We start from the raw sequence: 18,151 nt of genomic DNA, 5'->3' as shown, positions 1-18,151 counted from the left end.
GTTTGCCAATCACAAAATGTTTCCATTTACATTCATCTTTGGATTAATAGAAAAGTATTGAATTGGCTTGTTTAGGGGTATCCGGTTTTTTACATAATCTGATTCTACGTTAAAAACTGAGCCAGAATCCAAAGTTTCGTAATTTTCCGTGCCCTAGAACTATTTTTAAAACACGTTTGAACTTAGTATGGAAATCGCGTTTGAATCACCCCTCGGCAAATTTTACTTCGGGACGAGCTGTCATTATGTAAATTGAAATGTCATTGAGTCGACGGAATAAAATCTTTTTTCATTATTTACTATATCAAAATTAAGATATGGAAACGCAATAAAATCGTGTTACACTTAGAAAAATGTGCTCTTTCGATCAAGCTCCAAAAATACGTGAATTTTTCATCGCTAAACAACCCAATTGATGTCTAAAATTCACCCAATTCCATATTCGTACACCTACCAAAATTCATACGCACAACGTTCAAAACTAAATTTAGAAGCTCTATTTGATTACTGAAATGCTTTATTATGATGTTCAGATGTAGTGAAATACATTTGGACAATTTATTAGTGGACATATATGAAATTAAGGTAAAGTTATGAGAAATGCCAGTTTTCCAATGATTTTTGCTAGAAAATCCTATAATTCGTACAATAACGTTTATTTTTGTCATTGGATCCAATCTATAGATTATACTCGTAAGCTCTGATAGAAATTTAGTTGAACTATATATAGTTTACAGAAATCATAAACAGTTTTTATCTCTTTTGAGTTCAGAAAATTGTTGTGCCATAAGTTCAAAACTCTTCTAAAATGATATTTTTAATCAATGTAAACCAAATTTTCATTCTAAACAACAGGTAAATGTTAATTTTGAATTTGTCTGTAAAAATAATTTGAACTACGAACTTCGTTTTACAATAAAGTACCCTAAACTACGCTGTACATACCTCCACATAATTGATGTGATCGTAATATTCAATTATCTTTGCAATAATATTCAAATTATATTCAAAATAGCACCCTCTTTTGCAATTTATTGATTTTATAAGAAAAATACAAAAAAACTTGAATGAGCGGAGAGCATTGATATACTTTTTAATAGAATATATCCTGTTGTCTTCATCATTTTAAAAAACGTTTGTGTTGCGGTTATGGCAATAATATTCATTCTTTAAATCTCTATAATCATGTAATGTAAATATGTATGTAAATTAAAAATGATAATTACGCAATGTTTTGATAGGAACATTAACTATGGATTATGTATATACATATAGGAGCCAAACATAAAGAAATTGACTAAAATTTTTGGTTTTAGATTTGTTATAAATGTTATACTACCTAAGATTCAAAAGTATAAGTTGTCGATATCCACTCCTAGCTACTCTAAAACTGATTATAATTTTTTGAAACTTGTGCAATATTCGAAGTTATCATTCTTAAGGAAGTGATGTTGAAAAAAATGCAATATATTGTTCGACATACCGAATATTTTAGGAAAAGCATGGGAAAACTGGTATTTTTCTAAAATTTACTTAAGTTTCAAATATGTCCGCTTTTAAATTTTCCAAATGTATTCTACTGCATTTGAACAACACAACGAAGAGCTTAAGTAATCATCTAGTCCATTAAAATTAGTTTTGAATGCTGTATATTTCTTTTTTGTTAGGTGTACGAATATGGAATTGGGTCAATTATAGACACAATCTCAATACTTTTCCATTATTCCAAAGATTTAAGCAAATGAATACAGTTTGTCATTGCCAAACAATAGATGACACCTATAACCTTCATTATTGATAAAGTATATCGAAGTCCATGCACCATTTAATAGATTTATACCAACTTGATATGAAAACAGTGCCCCGTACGAAAATGAGATTGAGTCACTGTAATTAAGAAAACCTACGAGAAGTCAAAAAGAAAAAAATGTTTCAACATTTTCGGGCAATAAATAGTTGAACATGTCCAAAATCCTCGATTTTTGCTTCAAAACACTCGACTAATGCATCTTCAACAAACCCAGTGCAATGGGTTTCAAAGATATTTGCACAAATACGTTTTCAAGACTACAGCAACAAATGACTCAGACTGTTTGACCAACATTGACTTCGCCCGCAGGTTTGTTCTCACGTTGGTACTATGTTTGACAGTGTGTGATGCTGCTTGACGAACCAATTTGACAGTTTGTAAAACCGATTTGACGGTTGACGAATCGGACCAGACCACTGGTGGGTGGAGCCATAGAGACATGTTCGAATCAACTGTCACCATATTGCTCGCATCCGTGTATATTTTCAAGACTGTCGAAAATGTCAATCGGTTGGTGAAAGAACACAATTTTAACACAACTACCCAAGTAACCACAAGCATTAAGGTATTACCGTATTTTAACTTTAATTCAACGAGTGCAATGCATCATTGCTTTTATTCTGCAATATGCGTGCACTAATGCTTTAATCCCATTTTATGAATGCAATGTAGCATTGCTTTATTGTTGCAATGAAATGTGCATTAATGGGTGATATACGGTCACCGCTCAATGCTTCATTGCATCATCTTACTCAGTGCTTCATCGCAAGAAAAACGGCAAGACTTCAATGCAGTATTTATCGTCGATCCTTCATTCACTCAGACAAATAGACTATATAAATACTTAAATATTTCTTATGAAAATTCGCCACAGGAAATCTGGTTGAAATTCGTAGATTTATCTTATCCAAATTGAACTATCACGAAATTTGTAGAGTGCAGAAAAAGTGTGATAAGAGTGCACGCTTGCAACGGATCATCTCAACGTATTTGGTGCACTTGTTCCTTGAACCACAAGGAATAAGTGCACTAAACACATTATCATGATTCGACGTATCCCTGCTATCACACTTTGAGGAAGCTTACACACTTGTGATGGTCCAACTTAGAGAGAAACCGACAGTATTTGCCACCGGCAACGAAAGGGCGCTGCTTGAAGTTGCACAATTTCCCGGCCAAGACATGCAGCATCCATAGTCCGGAGGATAGGCGCGGCGGGTCATCGAAAACATCTCACTTAATTTGGGTTCGAATCCCACCAATCATACAAAAAAAAAAAGACAAGCAAATAAGTTCGTAAACAACACTGAGCTGACATCCAACGAACAAAAAAATACAATAATATTTTTGTGTTTCTATTTTTGATCTAAAAATAATGGTGCATTAAATACACTTTGGCTATAGCTTTTATACGGTACAGGCAGTAACTATACTTTAGCAATTGCCAACATAGAGCTAGGAAATGCAGCCGTATTTACACTTTAATAGCGCCCTTTTCCACCTTAATACTGCATTAATGAGACATGTAATGCAGTATGACTTTATATGCCATATTTTATAATAGCATATAAAGTGATATTGATGCAACTATATACAGCTGTACGGTTACTTGGGTAATTAATTAACGAATCTCTTTACAATCCTATTGAACAGGTCGAATAGTGCTTAAAATTAGCAATTGGCACGGAAAATTTTCAATTCGGCTGATGGAAGTTGTAGGAAATTGATTAAGACTTGTTTGAAGATTGGTTGTTTCTTTATTGAAGCTGGATCTTAAACTGACTAGACTAGACATTGCATTAAATTTATGTTTATTTTTCTTTGGCTTTTACTTTTTTTAGTTTGACTTAGAGGTCCTTCCGCTTTGTTCAGTTTTGTTATTTGATTTTTTTTTCAAGTTAGGTTGGTTTTACCCTAGTGGTGTTACTTTTGGCCTTATGGGCTCAAGCACTATTTTAAAATTACAATTACCTAATTACCTATTTACTGTTTACAAAACTATCAATAAAATTTGATAACCTAGGGGAGAACGAGGTCCCGGATCACCTGCTGGCCAGATTGGTGGCAACGAGCCCTGAATTTATCGATCGAGTCACCAAAGCGCTCCTCTAATGTTTTTATCAAATGACGTAAATTTGAGTCGAATTTCCAAAACATTGGTGTCTGATTCGAGAAATGTCAATCACAGTTCCATTGTTTTCGTGTTTGTTCAATACATCTTCAAGGTCACGATTTTGTGTCGTCCCATCACTTACATCATGTGTCATCCAGTCATGACGAGTATTACGTCCCCGGTAATTTTCATTATTTACAAGAGTGTACAGATCTTCCAGCCGTTCAAATAATCTGCAAAGACGTTCAGGCCTCTCTGGAGTCGAGATATTAACGCTCTCGTGAATCTGCCGCTGTAGACGACTGAGGTGTCGTGCTCAATTTACTATAGTTGTTCAGCAGCACAAGGCAATCCGCCCCTCGGAACCAGAAATGGTCCACGTGTACTCGGTCGCAGGGTGCATTCGTCAAACGCCATGATGAGGTTCGATCGCTCGGTATGGGTCGCTGCTGGATACGTAACTCACATTTCTTGCAAATATCTTCAATTTCTTTCTCTAGCGATGGCCATCAAAAATACGAAGTTGAACTCGTCTAGCAAAAACGATGCGGTAGCCCCACAGGAGAACGTCTTTTTCTACGCTCAGCTCTTCTCTTTTTTGAAAAAAATTCTTCAGATTGTCCTCTTGAATTGAGTTCGGCCAGCCCGATTTCACGTATTCAGCTACACAGGCTAAGCAGCTTGTCACGACGGCATTCAACAACGATTTGTTTGCGGTCCACCAGTGAACGAGTTTCTGCTTCGATGAAATTCAGAAAACTTGCTAATTCGTCCTCGTCTTCGTCTATAGCACACTCGTCGCTTCCGGTGGAAAACCGGGACAAATAATGTGCGGGAACATTTTGAACTCCTTCCATGTGTCAAATATCGTTATCATAACCTGATAGGAATGCCACCCAACGTTGAAGCCGACCAGCTGCCGTCTCCGGGACACCTTAGGGGCTGAACAGACCGGCTTGTTGTCTGTCATCAGCACAAAATGCCAGCCTTGAATTTGTTGATTCCGCAATAAATAGCCAGTGCTTCCTTGTTGATTACCGAGTAATTAGCTCCATGCTTCTTATAGATCCTGGACGTTAATGAGATGGGTCGCTCGCTTTTGTCCGGGAACTCGTGAACAATCACTGCTCCAATTCCTTCATTCGAAGCGTCGCAATAAAGCTTGACTGGGAGTTTTGGATCGTAGTGGACAAGTACTGTGTCTTCGGAAAGAAGTTTCTTCGCCATCTCGAAAGCCTTCTGTCGATTCTTCGTCGACACAAACTTGACGTCGTCCTTCAATAACTCGTTCAATGGCTTCAAACACTGGGCCAAACTTGGACAAAATTTGGCACAATAGTTGGCCAGGCAAACAAACGCTCGAACCTCCTTGACATCCGTCGGTGATTTAACATCCATAATTGCTTTCACCTTCTCAGAATCCTTGTGTAAGCCATCCTGATCGATAACGTGACCAAGATAAACAACTTCCTGAACGAAAAACTCACACTTCGTCTTGTTCAGCAGGAATCCGGCCTCCTTGAGCCGGGACAGCACGGCATCCAGATTTGCCAAATGTTCCGTAATGGTCCGACCTGACACCATTATATCGTTCAGATAAATTACTGTTCCACGGCATCCCTGAAGAATTTTCTCCAATGTCGCTTGAAAAATGGAACACGCTGGCTTCGTTCCGAACGGAAGTCGGTTCATCAAGTAGGCACCCCTGTGTCTGCTCCAGGCCAACAGCTTCTTCGTGTCATCATCCACCTCTAGCTCATAATACGCGTTCTTCAGGTCGAGCTTTGAAAAATAGTTGCTTCCCTGAAGCGCTGCAAAAATTTTCTCGATCACAGGAAACGGATGACGGTCATCCAGCAGGAATGGGTTGACCGTGATACGATAATCTGCACACAGTCGTATCGACGATAAGTGGCGTATTCCATTCGGCCTCTGATGATGGTGCCCAGTAACGGCTGTCTTGTTTCCTCGAACACGTAAATCTCCTCCGTGGTCATGGAGGATCCTTGTATCGCATTTCCGCATTGAATGTGCCGACCGCTCGGAAACCAGATCCATTGTAGCATGTGAATTCATCATTGGAATCGATGTTCAACGGCAGTGCAGAAAACAAAGTGTCGTAAAGTTCCTTGGAAACGGCTTTCACCGGACTACCGGTGTCCATCTCGAACCAAATAGGGCTTGACTTGAATCCGTACCATCATCGGTGGGGGCACATCCAGGTTGATTGTTGATCCTCAGGTGGTTCACTCTTGGTCCTCGCTTCTCTGCTCCAAACGATTTTTTCTTCTCCTTTGGCTGCTCCGACGTCTTCGTGGTGTAAACTTTCGCCAAGTGACCCTTCTTATCACAGAGCTTGCAGACGTAACTCTTGTATTGGCACTTCCGTAAATCGTGGTCGCCTCTACCACAGTCAAAACACTTCGCTCCAGAACTTGACTGCTTCTTGTCTGTACCATGCTGGATTTTATGGACGTCCAAAATTTCTCGCAGTTGTAGGGTACATTCTTTCTTCAACGCAATCTTCATCAAATCGTCGAAACTCGTTGCAGCATCTTCTTCGCAAATTCGCTCGAAAATCGGGCCGCGACGGAGGCCCACCACGAACAAATTCCCAATCCAAATCCAATCCAAATCCAATTCAAATCCAATCCAAATCCAATCCAAATCCATCCAAATCCAATCCATCCAATCCAAATCCATCCAAATTCCAATCCAAATCCAATCCAAATCCCAATCCAAATCCAATCCAAATCCAATCGCAAATCCAATCCAATCCCATCCAAATCCAAATCCAAATCCAATCCAATCCAATCCAAATCCATCCAAATCCAAATCCAATCCAATCCAAATCCAATCCTAAATCCAATCCAAATCCAATCCACATCGCATATTCCAAAATCCATCCAAATCCATCCAATCCAATCCAAATCCAATCCAAAATCCAATCCAAATCCAATCCAAATCCAATCCAAATCCAATCCAAATCCAATCCAAATCCAATCCAAATCCAATCCAAATCCAATCCAAATCCAATCCAAATCCAATCCAATCCAATCCAAAATCCAATCCAAATCCAATCCAAATCCAATCCAAATCAATCCAAATCCAATCCAAATCCAATCCAAATCCAATCCAAATCCATCCAAATCCAATCCAATCCAATCCAAATCCCAATCCAAATCCAATCCAAATCCAATCCAAATCCAATCCAAATCCAATCCAAATCCAAATCCCAAATCCAATCCAATCCATCCAAATCCAATCCAAATCCAATCCAAATCCAATCCAAATCCAATCCAAATCCAATCCAAATCCAATCCAAATCCAATCCAAATCCAATCCAATCCAATCCAAATCCAATCCAAATCCAATCCAAATCCAATCCAAATCCAATCCCAAAATCCAATCCAAATCCAATCCAAATCCAATCCAAATCCAATCCAAATCCAATCCAAATCCAATCCAATCAATCCAATCCAAATCCAATCCAAATCCAATCCAAATCCAATTCCAAATCCCAATCCAAATCCAATCCAAATCCAATCAAATCCAATCCAAATCCAATCCAAATCCAATCCAAATCCAATCCAAATCCAATCCAAATCCATCAATCAATCCAAATCCAAATCCAAATCCAATCCAAATCCAATCCAAATCAATCCAAATCCAATCCAAATCCAATCCAATCCAATCCAATCCAAATCCAATCCAAATCCAATCCAAATCCAATCCAAATCCAATCCAAATCCAATCCAAATCCAATCCAAAATCCAATCCAAATCCAATCCAAATCCAATCCAAATCCAATCCAAAGCCATCCAAATCCAATCCAAATCCAATCCAAATCCATCCAAATCCAATCCAAATCCAATCCAAATCCAATCCAAATCCAATCCAAATCCAATCCAAATCAATCCAAATCCAAATCCAAATCCAATCCAAATCCAACCAAATCCAATCCAAATCCAATCCAAATCCAATCCCAAATCCAATCCAAATCCAATCAAATCCAATCCAATCCAACCAATCCAATCCAAATCCATCCAAATCCAATCCAAATCCAATCCAAATCCAATCCAAATCCAATCCAAATCCAATCCAAATCCAATCCAAATCCAATCCAAATCCAATCCAAATCCAATCCAAATCCAATCCAAATCCCAATCCAAATCCAATCCAAATCCAATCCAAATCCAATCCAAATCCAATCCAACCAATCCAAATCCAATCCAAATCCAATCCAAATCCAATCCAAATCCAATCCAAATCCAATCCAAATCCAATCCAAAATCCAATCCAAATCCAATCCAAATCCAATCCAAATCCAATCCAAATCCAATCCAAATCCAATCCAAATCCAATCCAAATCCAATCCAAATCCAATCCAAATCCAATCCAAATCCAATCCAAATCCAATCCAAATCCAATCCAAATCCAATCCAAATCCAATCCAAATCCAATCCAAATCCAATCCAAATCCAATCCAAATCCAATCCAAATCCAATCCAAATCCAATCCCAATCCAAATCCAATCAAATCCAATCCAAATCCAATCCAAATCCAATCCAAATCCAATCCAAATCCAATCCAAATCCAATCCAAATCCAATCCAAATCCAATCCAAATCCAATCCAAATCCAATCCAAAATCCAATCCAAATCCAATCCAAATCCAATCCAAATCCAATCCAAATCCAATCCAAAATCCAATCCAAATCCAATCCAATCAATCCAAATCCAAATCCAATCCAAATCCAATCCAAATCCAATCCAAATCCAATCCAAATCCAATCCAAATCCAATCCAAATCCAATCCAAATCCATCCAAATCCAATCCAAAATCCAATCCAAATCCAATCCAAATCCAATCCAAATCCAATCCAAATCCAATCCAAATCCAATCCAAATCCAATCCAAATCCAATCCAAATCCAATCCAAATCCAATCCAAATCCAATCCAAAATCCAAATCCAATCCAATCCAATCCAAATCCAATCCAAATCCAATCCAAATCCAATCCAAATCCAATCCAAATCCAATCCAAATCCAATCCAAATCCAATCCAAATCCAATCCAAATCCAATCCAAATCCAATCCAAATCCAATCCAAATCCAATCCAAATCCAATCCAAATCCAATCCAAATCCAATCCAAATCCAATCCAAATCCAATCCAAATCCAATCCAAATCCAATCCAAATCCAATCCAAATCCAATCCAAATCCAATCCAAATCCAATCCAAATCCAATCCAAATCCAATCCAAATCCAATCCAAATCCAATCCAAATCCAATCCAAATCCAATCCCAAATCCAATCCAAATCCCAATCCAAATCCAATCCAAATCCAATCCAAATCCAATCCAAATCCAATCCAAATCCAATCCAAATCCAAATCCAAATCCAATCCAAATCCAATCCAAATCCAATCCAAATCCAATCCAAATCCAATCCAAATCCAATCCAAATCCAATCCAAATCCAATCCAAATCCAATCCAAATCCAATCCAAATCCAATCCAAATCCAATCCAAATCCAATCCAAATCCAATCCAAATCCAATCCAAATCCAATCCAAATCCAATCCAAATCCAATCCAAATCCAATCCAAATCCAATCCAAATCCAATCCAAATCCAATCCAAATCCAATCCAAATCCAATCCAAATCCAATCCAAATCCAATCCAAATCCAATCCAAATCCAATCCAAATCCAATCCAAATCCAATCCAAATCCAATCCAAATCCAATCCAAATCCAATCCAATCCAATCCAAATCCAATCCAAATCCAATCCAAATCCAATCCAAATCCAATCCAAATCCAATCCAAATCCAATCCAAATCCAATCCAAATCCAATCCAAATCCAATCCAAATCCAATCCAAATCCAATCCAAATCCAATCCAAATCCAATCCAAATCCAATCCAAATCCAATCCAAATCCAATCCAATCCAATCCAAATCCAATCCAAATCCAATCCAAATCCAATCCAAATCCAATCCAAATCCAATCCAAATCCAATCCAAATCCAATCCAAATCCAATCCAAATCCAATCCAATCCAATCCAAATCCAATCCAAATCCAATCCAAATCCAATCCAAATCCAATCCAAATCCAATCCAAATCCAATCCAAATCCAATCCAAATCCAATCCAAATCCAATCCAAATCCAATCCAAATCCAATCCAAATCCAATCCAAATCCAATCCAAATCCAATCCAAATCCAATCCAATCCAATCCAAATCCAATCCAAATCCAATCCAAATCCAATCCAAATCCAATCCAAATCCAATCCAAATCCAATCCAAATCCAATCCAAATCCAATCCAAATCCAATCCAAATCCAATCCAAAATCCAATCCAAATCCAATCCAAATCCAATCCAAATCCAATCCAAATCCAATCCAAATCCAATCCAAATCCAATCCAAATCCATCCAAATCCAATCCAAATCCAATCCAAATCCAATCCAAATCCAATCCAAATCCAATCCAAATCCAATCCAAATCCAATCCAAATCCAATCCAAATCCAATCCAAATCCAATCCAAATCCAATCCAAATCCAATCCAAATCCAATCCAAATCCAATCAAATCCAATCCAAATCCAATCCAAATCCAATCCAAATCCAATCCAAATCCAATCCAAATCCAATCCAAATCCAATCCAAATCCAATCCAAATCCAATCCAAATCCAATCCAAATCCAATCCAATCCAATCCAAATCCAATCCAAATCCAATCCAAATCCAATCCAAATCCAATCCAAATCCAATCCAAATCCAATCCAAATCCAATCCCAAATCCAATCCAAATCCAATCCAAATCCAATCCAAATCCAATCCAAATCCAATCCAAATCCAATCCAAATCCAATCCAAATCCAATCCAAATCCAATCCATCCAAATCCAATCCAAATCCAATCCAAATCCAATCCAATCCAATCCAAATCCAATCCAAATCCAATCCAAATCCAATCCAAATCCAATCCAAATCCAATCCAAATCCAATCCAAATCCAATCCAAATCCAATTCCAAATCCAATCCAAATCCAATCCAAATCCAATCCAAATCCAATCCAAATCCAATCCAAATCCAATCCAAATCCAATCCAAATCCAATCCAATCCAATCCAAATCCAATCCAAATCCAATCCAAATCCAATCCAAATCCAATCCAAATCCAATCCAAATCCAATCCAAATCCAATCCAAATCCAATCCAAATCCAATCCAAATCCAATCCAAATCCAATCCAAATCCAATCCAAATCCAATCCAAATCCAATCCAAATCCAATCCAAATCCAATCCAAATCCAATCCAAATCCAATCCAAATCCAATCCAAATCCAATCCAAATCCAATCCAAATCCAATCCAAATCCAATCCAAAATCCATCCAAATCCAATCCAAATCCAAATCCAAATCCAAATCCAAATCCAATCCAAATCCAATCCAAATCCAATCCAAATCCAATCCAAATCCAAATCCAATCCAAATCCATCCAAATCCAATCCAAATCCAATCCAAATCCAATCCAAATCCAATCCAAATCCAATCCAAATCCAATCCAAATCCAATCCAAATCCAATCCAAATCCAATCCAAATCCAATCCAAATCCAATCCAAATCCAATCCAAATCCAATCCAAATCCAATCCAAATCCAATCCAAATCCAATCCAAATCCAATCCAAATCCAATCCAAATCCAATCCAAATCCAATCCAAATCCAATCCAAATCCAATCCAAATCCAATCCAAATCCAATCCAAATCCAATCCAAATCCAATCCAAATCCATCCAAATCCAATCCAAATCCAATCCAAATCCAATCCAAATCCAATCCAAATCCAATCCAAATCCAATCCAAATCCAATCCAAATCCATCCAAATCCAATCCAAATCCAATCCAAAATCCAATCCAAAATCCAATCCAAATCCAATCCAAATCCAATCCAAATCCAATCCAAATCCAATCCAAATCCAATCCAAATCCAATCCAAATCCAATCCAAATCCAATCCAAATCCAATCCAAATCCAATCCAAATCCAATCCAAATCCAATCCAAATCCAATCCAAATCCAATCAAATCCAATCCAAATTCCAATCCAAATCCAATCCAAATCCAATCCAAATCCAATCCAATCCAATCAATCCAATCCAAATCCAATCCAAATCCAATCCAAATCCAATCCAAATCCAATCCAAATCCAATCCAAATCCAATCCAAATCCAATCCAAATCCAATCCAAATCCAATCCAAATCCAATCCAAATCCAATCCAAATCCAATCCAAATCCCAATCCAAATCCAATCCAAATCCAATCCAAATCCAATCCAAATCCAATCCAAATCCAATCCAAATCCAATCCAAATCCAATCCAAATCCAATCCAAATCCAATCCAAATCCAATCCAAATCCAATCCAAATCCAATCCAAATCCAATCCAAATCCAATCCAAATCCAATCCAAATCCAATCCAAATCCAATCCAAATCCAATCCAAATCCAATCCAAATCCAATCCAAATCCAATCCAAATCCAATCCAAATCCAATCCAAATCCAATCCAAATCCAATCCAAATCCAATCCAAATCCAATCCAAATCCAATCCAAATCCAATCCAAATCCAATCCAAATCCAATCCAAATCCAATCCAAATCCAATCCAAATCCAATCCAAATCCAATCCAAATCCAATCCAAATCCAATCCAAATCCAATCCAAATCCAATCCAAATCCAATCCAAATCCAATCCAAATCCAATCCAAATCCAATCCAAATCCAATCCAAATCCAATCCAAATCCAATCCAAATCCAATCCAAATCCAATCCAAATCCAATCCAAATCCAATCCAAATCCAATCCAAATCCAATCCAAATCCAATCCAAATCCAATCCAAATCCAATCCAAATCCAATCCAAATCCAATCCAAATCCAATCCAAATCCAATCCAAATCCAATCCAAATCCAATCCAAATCCAATCCAAATCCAATCCAATCCAATCCAAATCCAATCCAAATCCAATCCAAATCCAATCCAAATCCAATCCAAATCCAATCCAAATCCAATCCAAATCCAAATCCAAATCCAATCCAAATTCCAAATCCAATCCAAATCCAATCCAAATCCAATCCAAATCCAATCCAAATCCAATCCAAATCCAATCCAAATCCAATCCAAATCCAATCCAAATCCAATCCAAATCCAATCCAAATCCAATCCAAATCCAATCCAAATCCAATCAAATCCAATCCAAATCCAATCCAAATCCAATCCAAATCCAATCCAATCCAATCCAAATCCAATCCAAATCCAATCCAAATCCAATCCAAATCCAATCCAAATCCAATCAAATCCAATCAACCAATCCAAATCCAATCCAATCCAAATCAATCAAATCCAAATCCAATCCATCCAAATCCAATCCAATCCAATCCAAATCCAATCCAAATCCAATCCAAATCCAATCCAAATCCAATCCAAATCCAATCCAAATCCAATCCAAATCCAATCCAAATCCAATCAAATCCAATCCAATCATCAAATCCAATCCAAATCCAATCCAAATCCAATCCAAAATCCAATCCAAATCCAATCCAAATCCAATCCAAATCCAATCCAAATCCAATCCAAATCCAATCCAAATCCAATCCAAATCCAATCCAAATCCAATCCAAATCCAATCCAAATCCAATCCAAATCCAATCCAAATCCAATCCAAATCCAATCCAAATCCAATCCAAATCCAATCCAAATCCAATCCAAATCCAATCCAAACCAATCCAATCCAATCCAAATCCAATCCAAATCCAATCCAAATCCAATCCAAATCCAATCCAAATCCAATCCAAATCCAATCCAAATCCAATCCAAATCCAATCCAAATCCAAATCCAATCCAAATCCAATCCAAATCCAATCCAAATCCAATCCAAATCCAATCCAAATCCAATCCAATCCAATCCAAATCCAATCCAAATCCAATCCAAATCCAATCCAAATCCAATCCAAATCCAATCCAAATCCAATCCAAATCCAATCCAAATCCAATCCAAATCCAATCCAAATCCAATCCAATCCAATCCAAATCCAATCCAAATCCAATCCAAATCCAATCCAAATCCAATCCCAATCCAAATCCAATCCAAATCCAAATCCAATCCAAATCCAATCCAAATCCAATCCAAATCCAATCCAAATCCAATCCAAATCCAATCCAAATCCAATCCAAATCCAATCCAAATCCAATCCAAATCCAATCAAATCCAATCAAATCCAATCCAAATCCAATCCAAATCCAATCCAAATCCAATCCAAATCCAATCCAAATCCAATCCAAATCCAATCCAAATCCAATCCAAATCCATCCAAATCCAATCCAAATCCAATCCAAATCCAATCCAAATCCAATCCAAATCCAATCCAAATCCAATCCAAATCCAATCCAAATCCAATCCAAATCCAATTCAAATCCAATCCAAATCCAATCCAAATCCAATCCAAATCCAATCCAAATCCAATCCAAATCCAATCCAAATCCAATCCAAATCCAATCCAAATCCAATCCAAATCCAATCCAAATCCAATCCAAATCAAAATTAAATTCAATGTGGATGAAAACTAATATTTTTAATTTTCTACTCAAAGCATCTCTATTTTCACCAAAAACGCCATCTTTGTACAACTAGCTGTAACCTACTTGTTCACCACTTTATCGTTTATCGCTCAGAAAACATTTCGATTCAGTCGACGACTAACGAAACGATACCGCTTCCTCCGTTTCACGATTTCCGTTAAACGTGGCATCGCACGTCGCAGTAGTAGTGGTGACGTCGGAGATACCATTTCTCTCACCGTATACGGCAAGCGCTCCGTTCAACGGGAGCCATATTTACTTTTTTGTTATGAAACGTGATTGGCAAGCTAACATGCGCATTGAAACATCCATCCATCGAACGAATGCGGGCTCATCATCGTTGATGTTGCTCACCGTTTATTATTAACTTACACATTGTAATTCGATGGATTGCTTCGAAGATAGGCATGTTTGCAAAGATTGATTGCTTGGTAATAAGGCGTTCGGTGGATAGAGATAATTCGATGGTGGGTTTAACGTCTCGTTAACAAAGAATGTTTGACATTCTAGGCTCAATTGTCAGAGAAGCATTACGGAGCCGTCGCCTTATAAGCTATGATTTTGAACGAATTGAATTTCTTGATTGGTCGTTATGAAGTCTCTAGTTCTATTTCAGTGAATCTAATCTCACCGATGAATATCTTTATGGTTTTCAACGAGTTATTATCGTAATTCTGGCACAAAGCAACTTTGCCCGCATTAATACAATGGAAGGCGAGCCGTTGGCGACAATCGCGACACCACCACTAGCGTCAATGTGTTGGTTCAATTCTACCATCAAGCTGGTTCGCTGATGTGGTTTGTGGGGCTTGTTGGTCGTCCGTTACCAGCTGGGTCGCTCAGTTGCTCGCTCGCATTCGTTGGGTTCGCAGTGAGAAAACCAAAACAAAGCTGTCCCTCCCCAGAAGGGTTTCGCTTTCTTTCCCCCGAGAGTTCAAGTGTGTGTCAAGTCAAGACCGAATAATTGAGCCAACGCGCGATTCTTTGTTGAACTTAGAATATCACCAACAAAAACGAGAACGAAAGTTTCCGCGCGTCAGGTTGGAAATTGGATTCGAAGTTTTGTTCTGAGTCGAGAATTAGTAGTTCGCGAATTGCGCGTGGTTTGCGTTGGGGTTAATCAAAGGAAGCCCTGGAGTTAATTGTTTCGTTCAAAGTGGAAGCCTGCTTCGATCTTTAAGGAACAAATAGTTACTCTCGCCCCGGAAGTTGGAGAGTAATTTTTGGTGCACTTTCGAAACGGTGCGTGAACTTTGTAGAAAGAACTTGACCCTTAAACAGGAGCTAAAAGTTCTGCGGACAAGGTCCTTGCAAATTATTGGTGAGGGTACAGAGTGAAGTAGGAATAAGAGTAAGTCCAACAAATCCGAGACCATCTGTTCGAATCTGTGTTTGTGTTTTAAATACACAGGCAGAGCAAACTGAAATTAGTGAGATTAGTGCTTCTGCCTTCTGCCAACGCTTGGATGGACAGGAAGGGCACTGCGATCAGCCTCAGTCTCCGAGAATCGTCGAAGAATGTCATAGAGGAGGTATAATGTAACAAAAAAGCCGAAAGGAAAAGAAAGGTGCCTAGTGATCCGAACCGAAGAAATCAGTGAAACAATAGAAGTAGGAAAACGGGAGAGTGCGATTAGGGAAGTGATGAGAGAGAGCTAAAAATAAAACATCGAAGTGACGAAGGCAATCTGAGGAGGAGTAGTGATCCCGTGTGAAAGAGTTGAAAGTGGGAAAGAGAAAAGTCTAGAATCAAGCTTGGATCCGACGTAAATCGGGAAGGAAAGAAATTCCCAAAGTTGCAAGTGCTGAGTGCTTGGCTAAATAGTGGTGTGTTGTCACAGTAGTTCAGAGGAAGAATATTTCAAGGGAGTTGTACCTCCAGAGAGAATAGCCGCGCTCAGATGGCGATGCTGGCAATAGCAATGGATAACAAGGAGAACGTATTCAACGCAGCTCGTGACGGCAATTTGGTTGTCCTGAAGGTAGGTTGTCGTCGTTTGTGTGCAAAGAATCTGACTGCCGACTGTGTGTAAATGTGTAAAATGTGTGTGAGTTTGTTGCCGTCCGATAACGCGTGGATGCGCTGAGTTCAAGGGGATTCACTCACTAGTAGACGTTTCTGTGGACGGAACGAGATTATTTATGCCCTCTATCCATTTGGTTGCATCTCTTCTGGGTTCGTGCGCGGATTTGGCTTTCGGTCGATGGATGGATGGGATACGGGCGAAGATGTATTTTTATCTTCAACTGAGATTGTTACATAATATTGCGCTTCTTTGCACAGCTCAAATAGAGAAAGAGAACGAACAGGAAGCGAAATGACGCTCGGGAAGACTGGTTGATGTTTGTTGTGGCTGTGAGGAAAATGTTAGTGGAAGATTTGTCACAACAGAGAACTGTTACTGAAACGTTTAACCTCAGGGCAAACGAATTACATTTGGATTTCGATGATTGGTTCAATTATAGGCACCTGTTTCCTCAACAGTGGAAACAATGGTCGATCTTTTTTTTCTATATAAATAAATGATTGTCATTCATTCAATCATCATAATAATCAAATCATCCTAGATGATCGAGGTGTTCATTGATCAATAGGGTTTTTGTGGCTGTATAAATTGTTATATTCGCAGAATCATTGTTCAAATTCCACATTAACAAACTGTGCACAACAAACAAATATTTGCCATTTAAATATGGAACATACTACAACAAACAAGTTTTTGTCAGATAAAAGACAATACTCTGCCCAAGAAGTAGGTTAGTTTAGCCCATTGTGCAATACTATAACATGAGAGTTAAATTTTTGTTGCAGTTAGGGCAACTTCACCGGTGGTCCATTTTTTAATATTCAAATCTGTGCCAAAAATGGACCTGTCAAAATTAAGTAGACCAGTAAAAATAGATCAAACCACACCGACATGCACCGGTTGTTGTAATTTTTTTTTTTTTTTTGATCCATTTCAAATGTGATCAACAAAAACAAACAAATAGCGGAGAGAACCAGCGGAATTCTTAAGTTTATTGCAAAAAAACAACTTCGAAGAAGTACCCGAATGAATTTCCCGGAGAAATTACGATGCTATTCGCTGTGGAGGCTTCAAATAAGCGTAGTTTCTTTATGATTTCCTCGATGAGTATTTCTGGATGAAATCCCGAGAGGAATTTATGGAGAAAATCTCCAAAGGAGTTCTTGGCTGATATCTCCGGAAAATCCTTGATGTTCCTGGAGGAAATTCCCGGAAAATTCCTAGAATAAATCTCCGCAATGATTCCTGTTGCAAATCCCCTGAGAAATTTCTGAAGGAAATCTGTGGATTAGTTCTCTGAAAAAATCCTCGGAGGATTTTTTAATGAAATCCCCAGAGGGAATCCCCAAAAGAATTCCTGGACGAAATCCCCAGAAAAATTCATGGACGAAATCCCCGCAGGAATTCTTGGGGGAAACCCTCAAAGGGATTCTCCGGAAAATCTCCGGAGGGATTCTCCGGAGGAATTTCTGGAGCCTAAAAGAATTTTAGAGGTAATCTCCGGAGCAATTTTTGGTGGAATTCCTGGAAGAAAACCCCGGAATAATTTCTGGAGAAATTCC

General features: G+C 38.3%; 1 protein-coding gene across 1 annotated transcript in view; it reads left to right on the top strand.

Annotated features, from left to right (window-relative positions):
- The first annotated feature begins 15,393 nt into the window (after positions 1–15,393).
- Positions 15,394–18,151, top strand: part of LOC5574464 (protein fem-1 homolog CG6966) — a 257,589-nt gene continuing 254,831 nt past the window's right edge. The window contains exon 1 of the mRNA XM_021848954.1: positions 15,394–16,544. Within this exon, the coding sequence (XP_021704646.1) occupies positions 16,464–16,544 (81 nt within the window). The 5' untranslated portion in view covers positions 15,394–16,463. The remainder of the gene's footprint in view (positions 16,545–18,151) is intronic.

This window comes from Aedes aegypti, chromosome 3 (assembly GCF_002204515.2).
Source record: "Aedes aegypti strain LVP_AGWG chromosome 3, AaegL5.0 Primary Assembly, whole genome shotgun sequence".
Taxonomy (NCBI): domain Eukaryota; kingdom Metazoa; phylum Arthropoda; class Insecta; order Diptera; family Culicidae; genus Aedes; species Aedes aegypti.
This window is presented reverse-complemented; position numbering and strand designations above follow the sequence as displayed.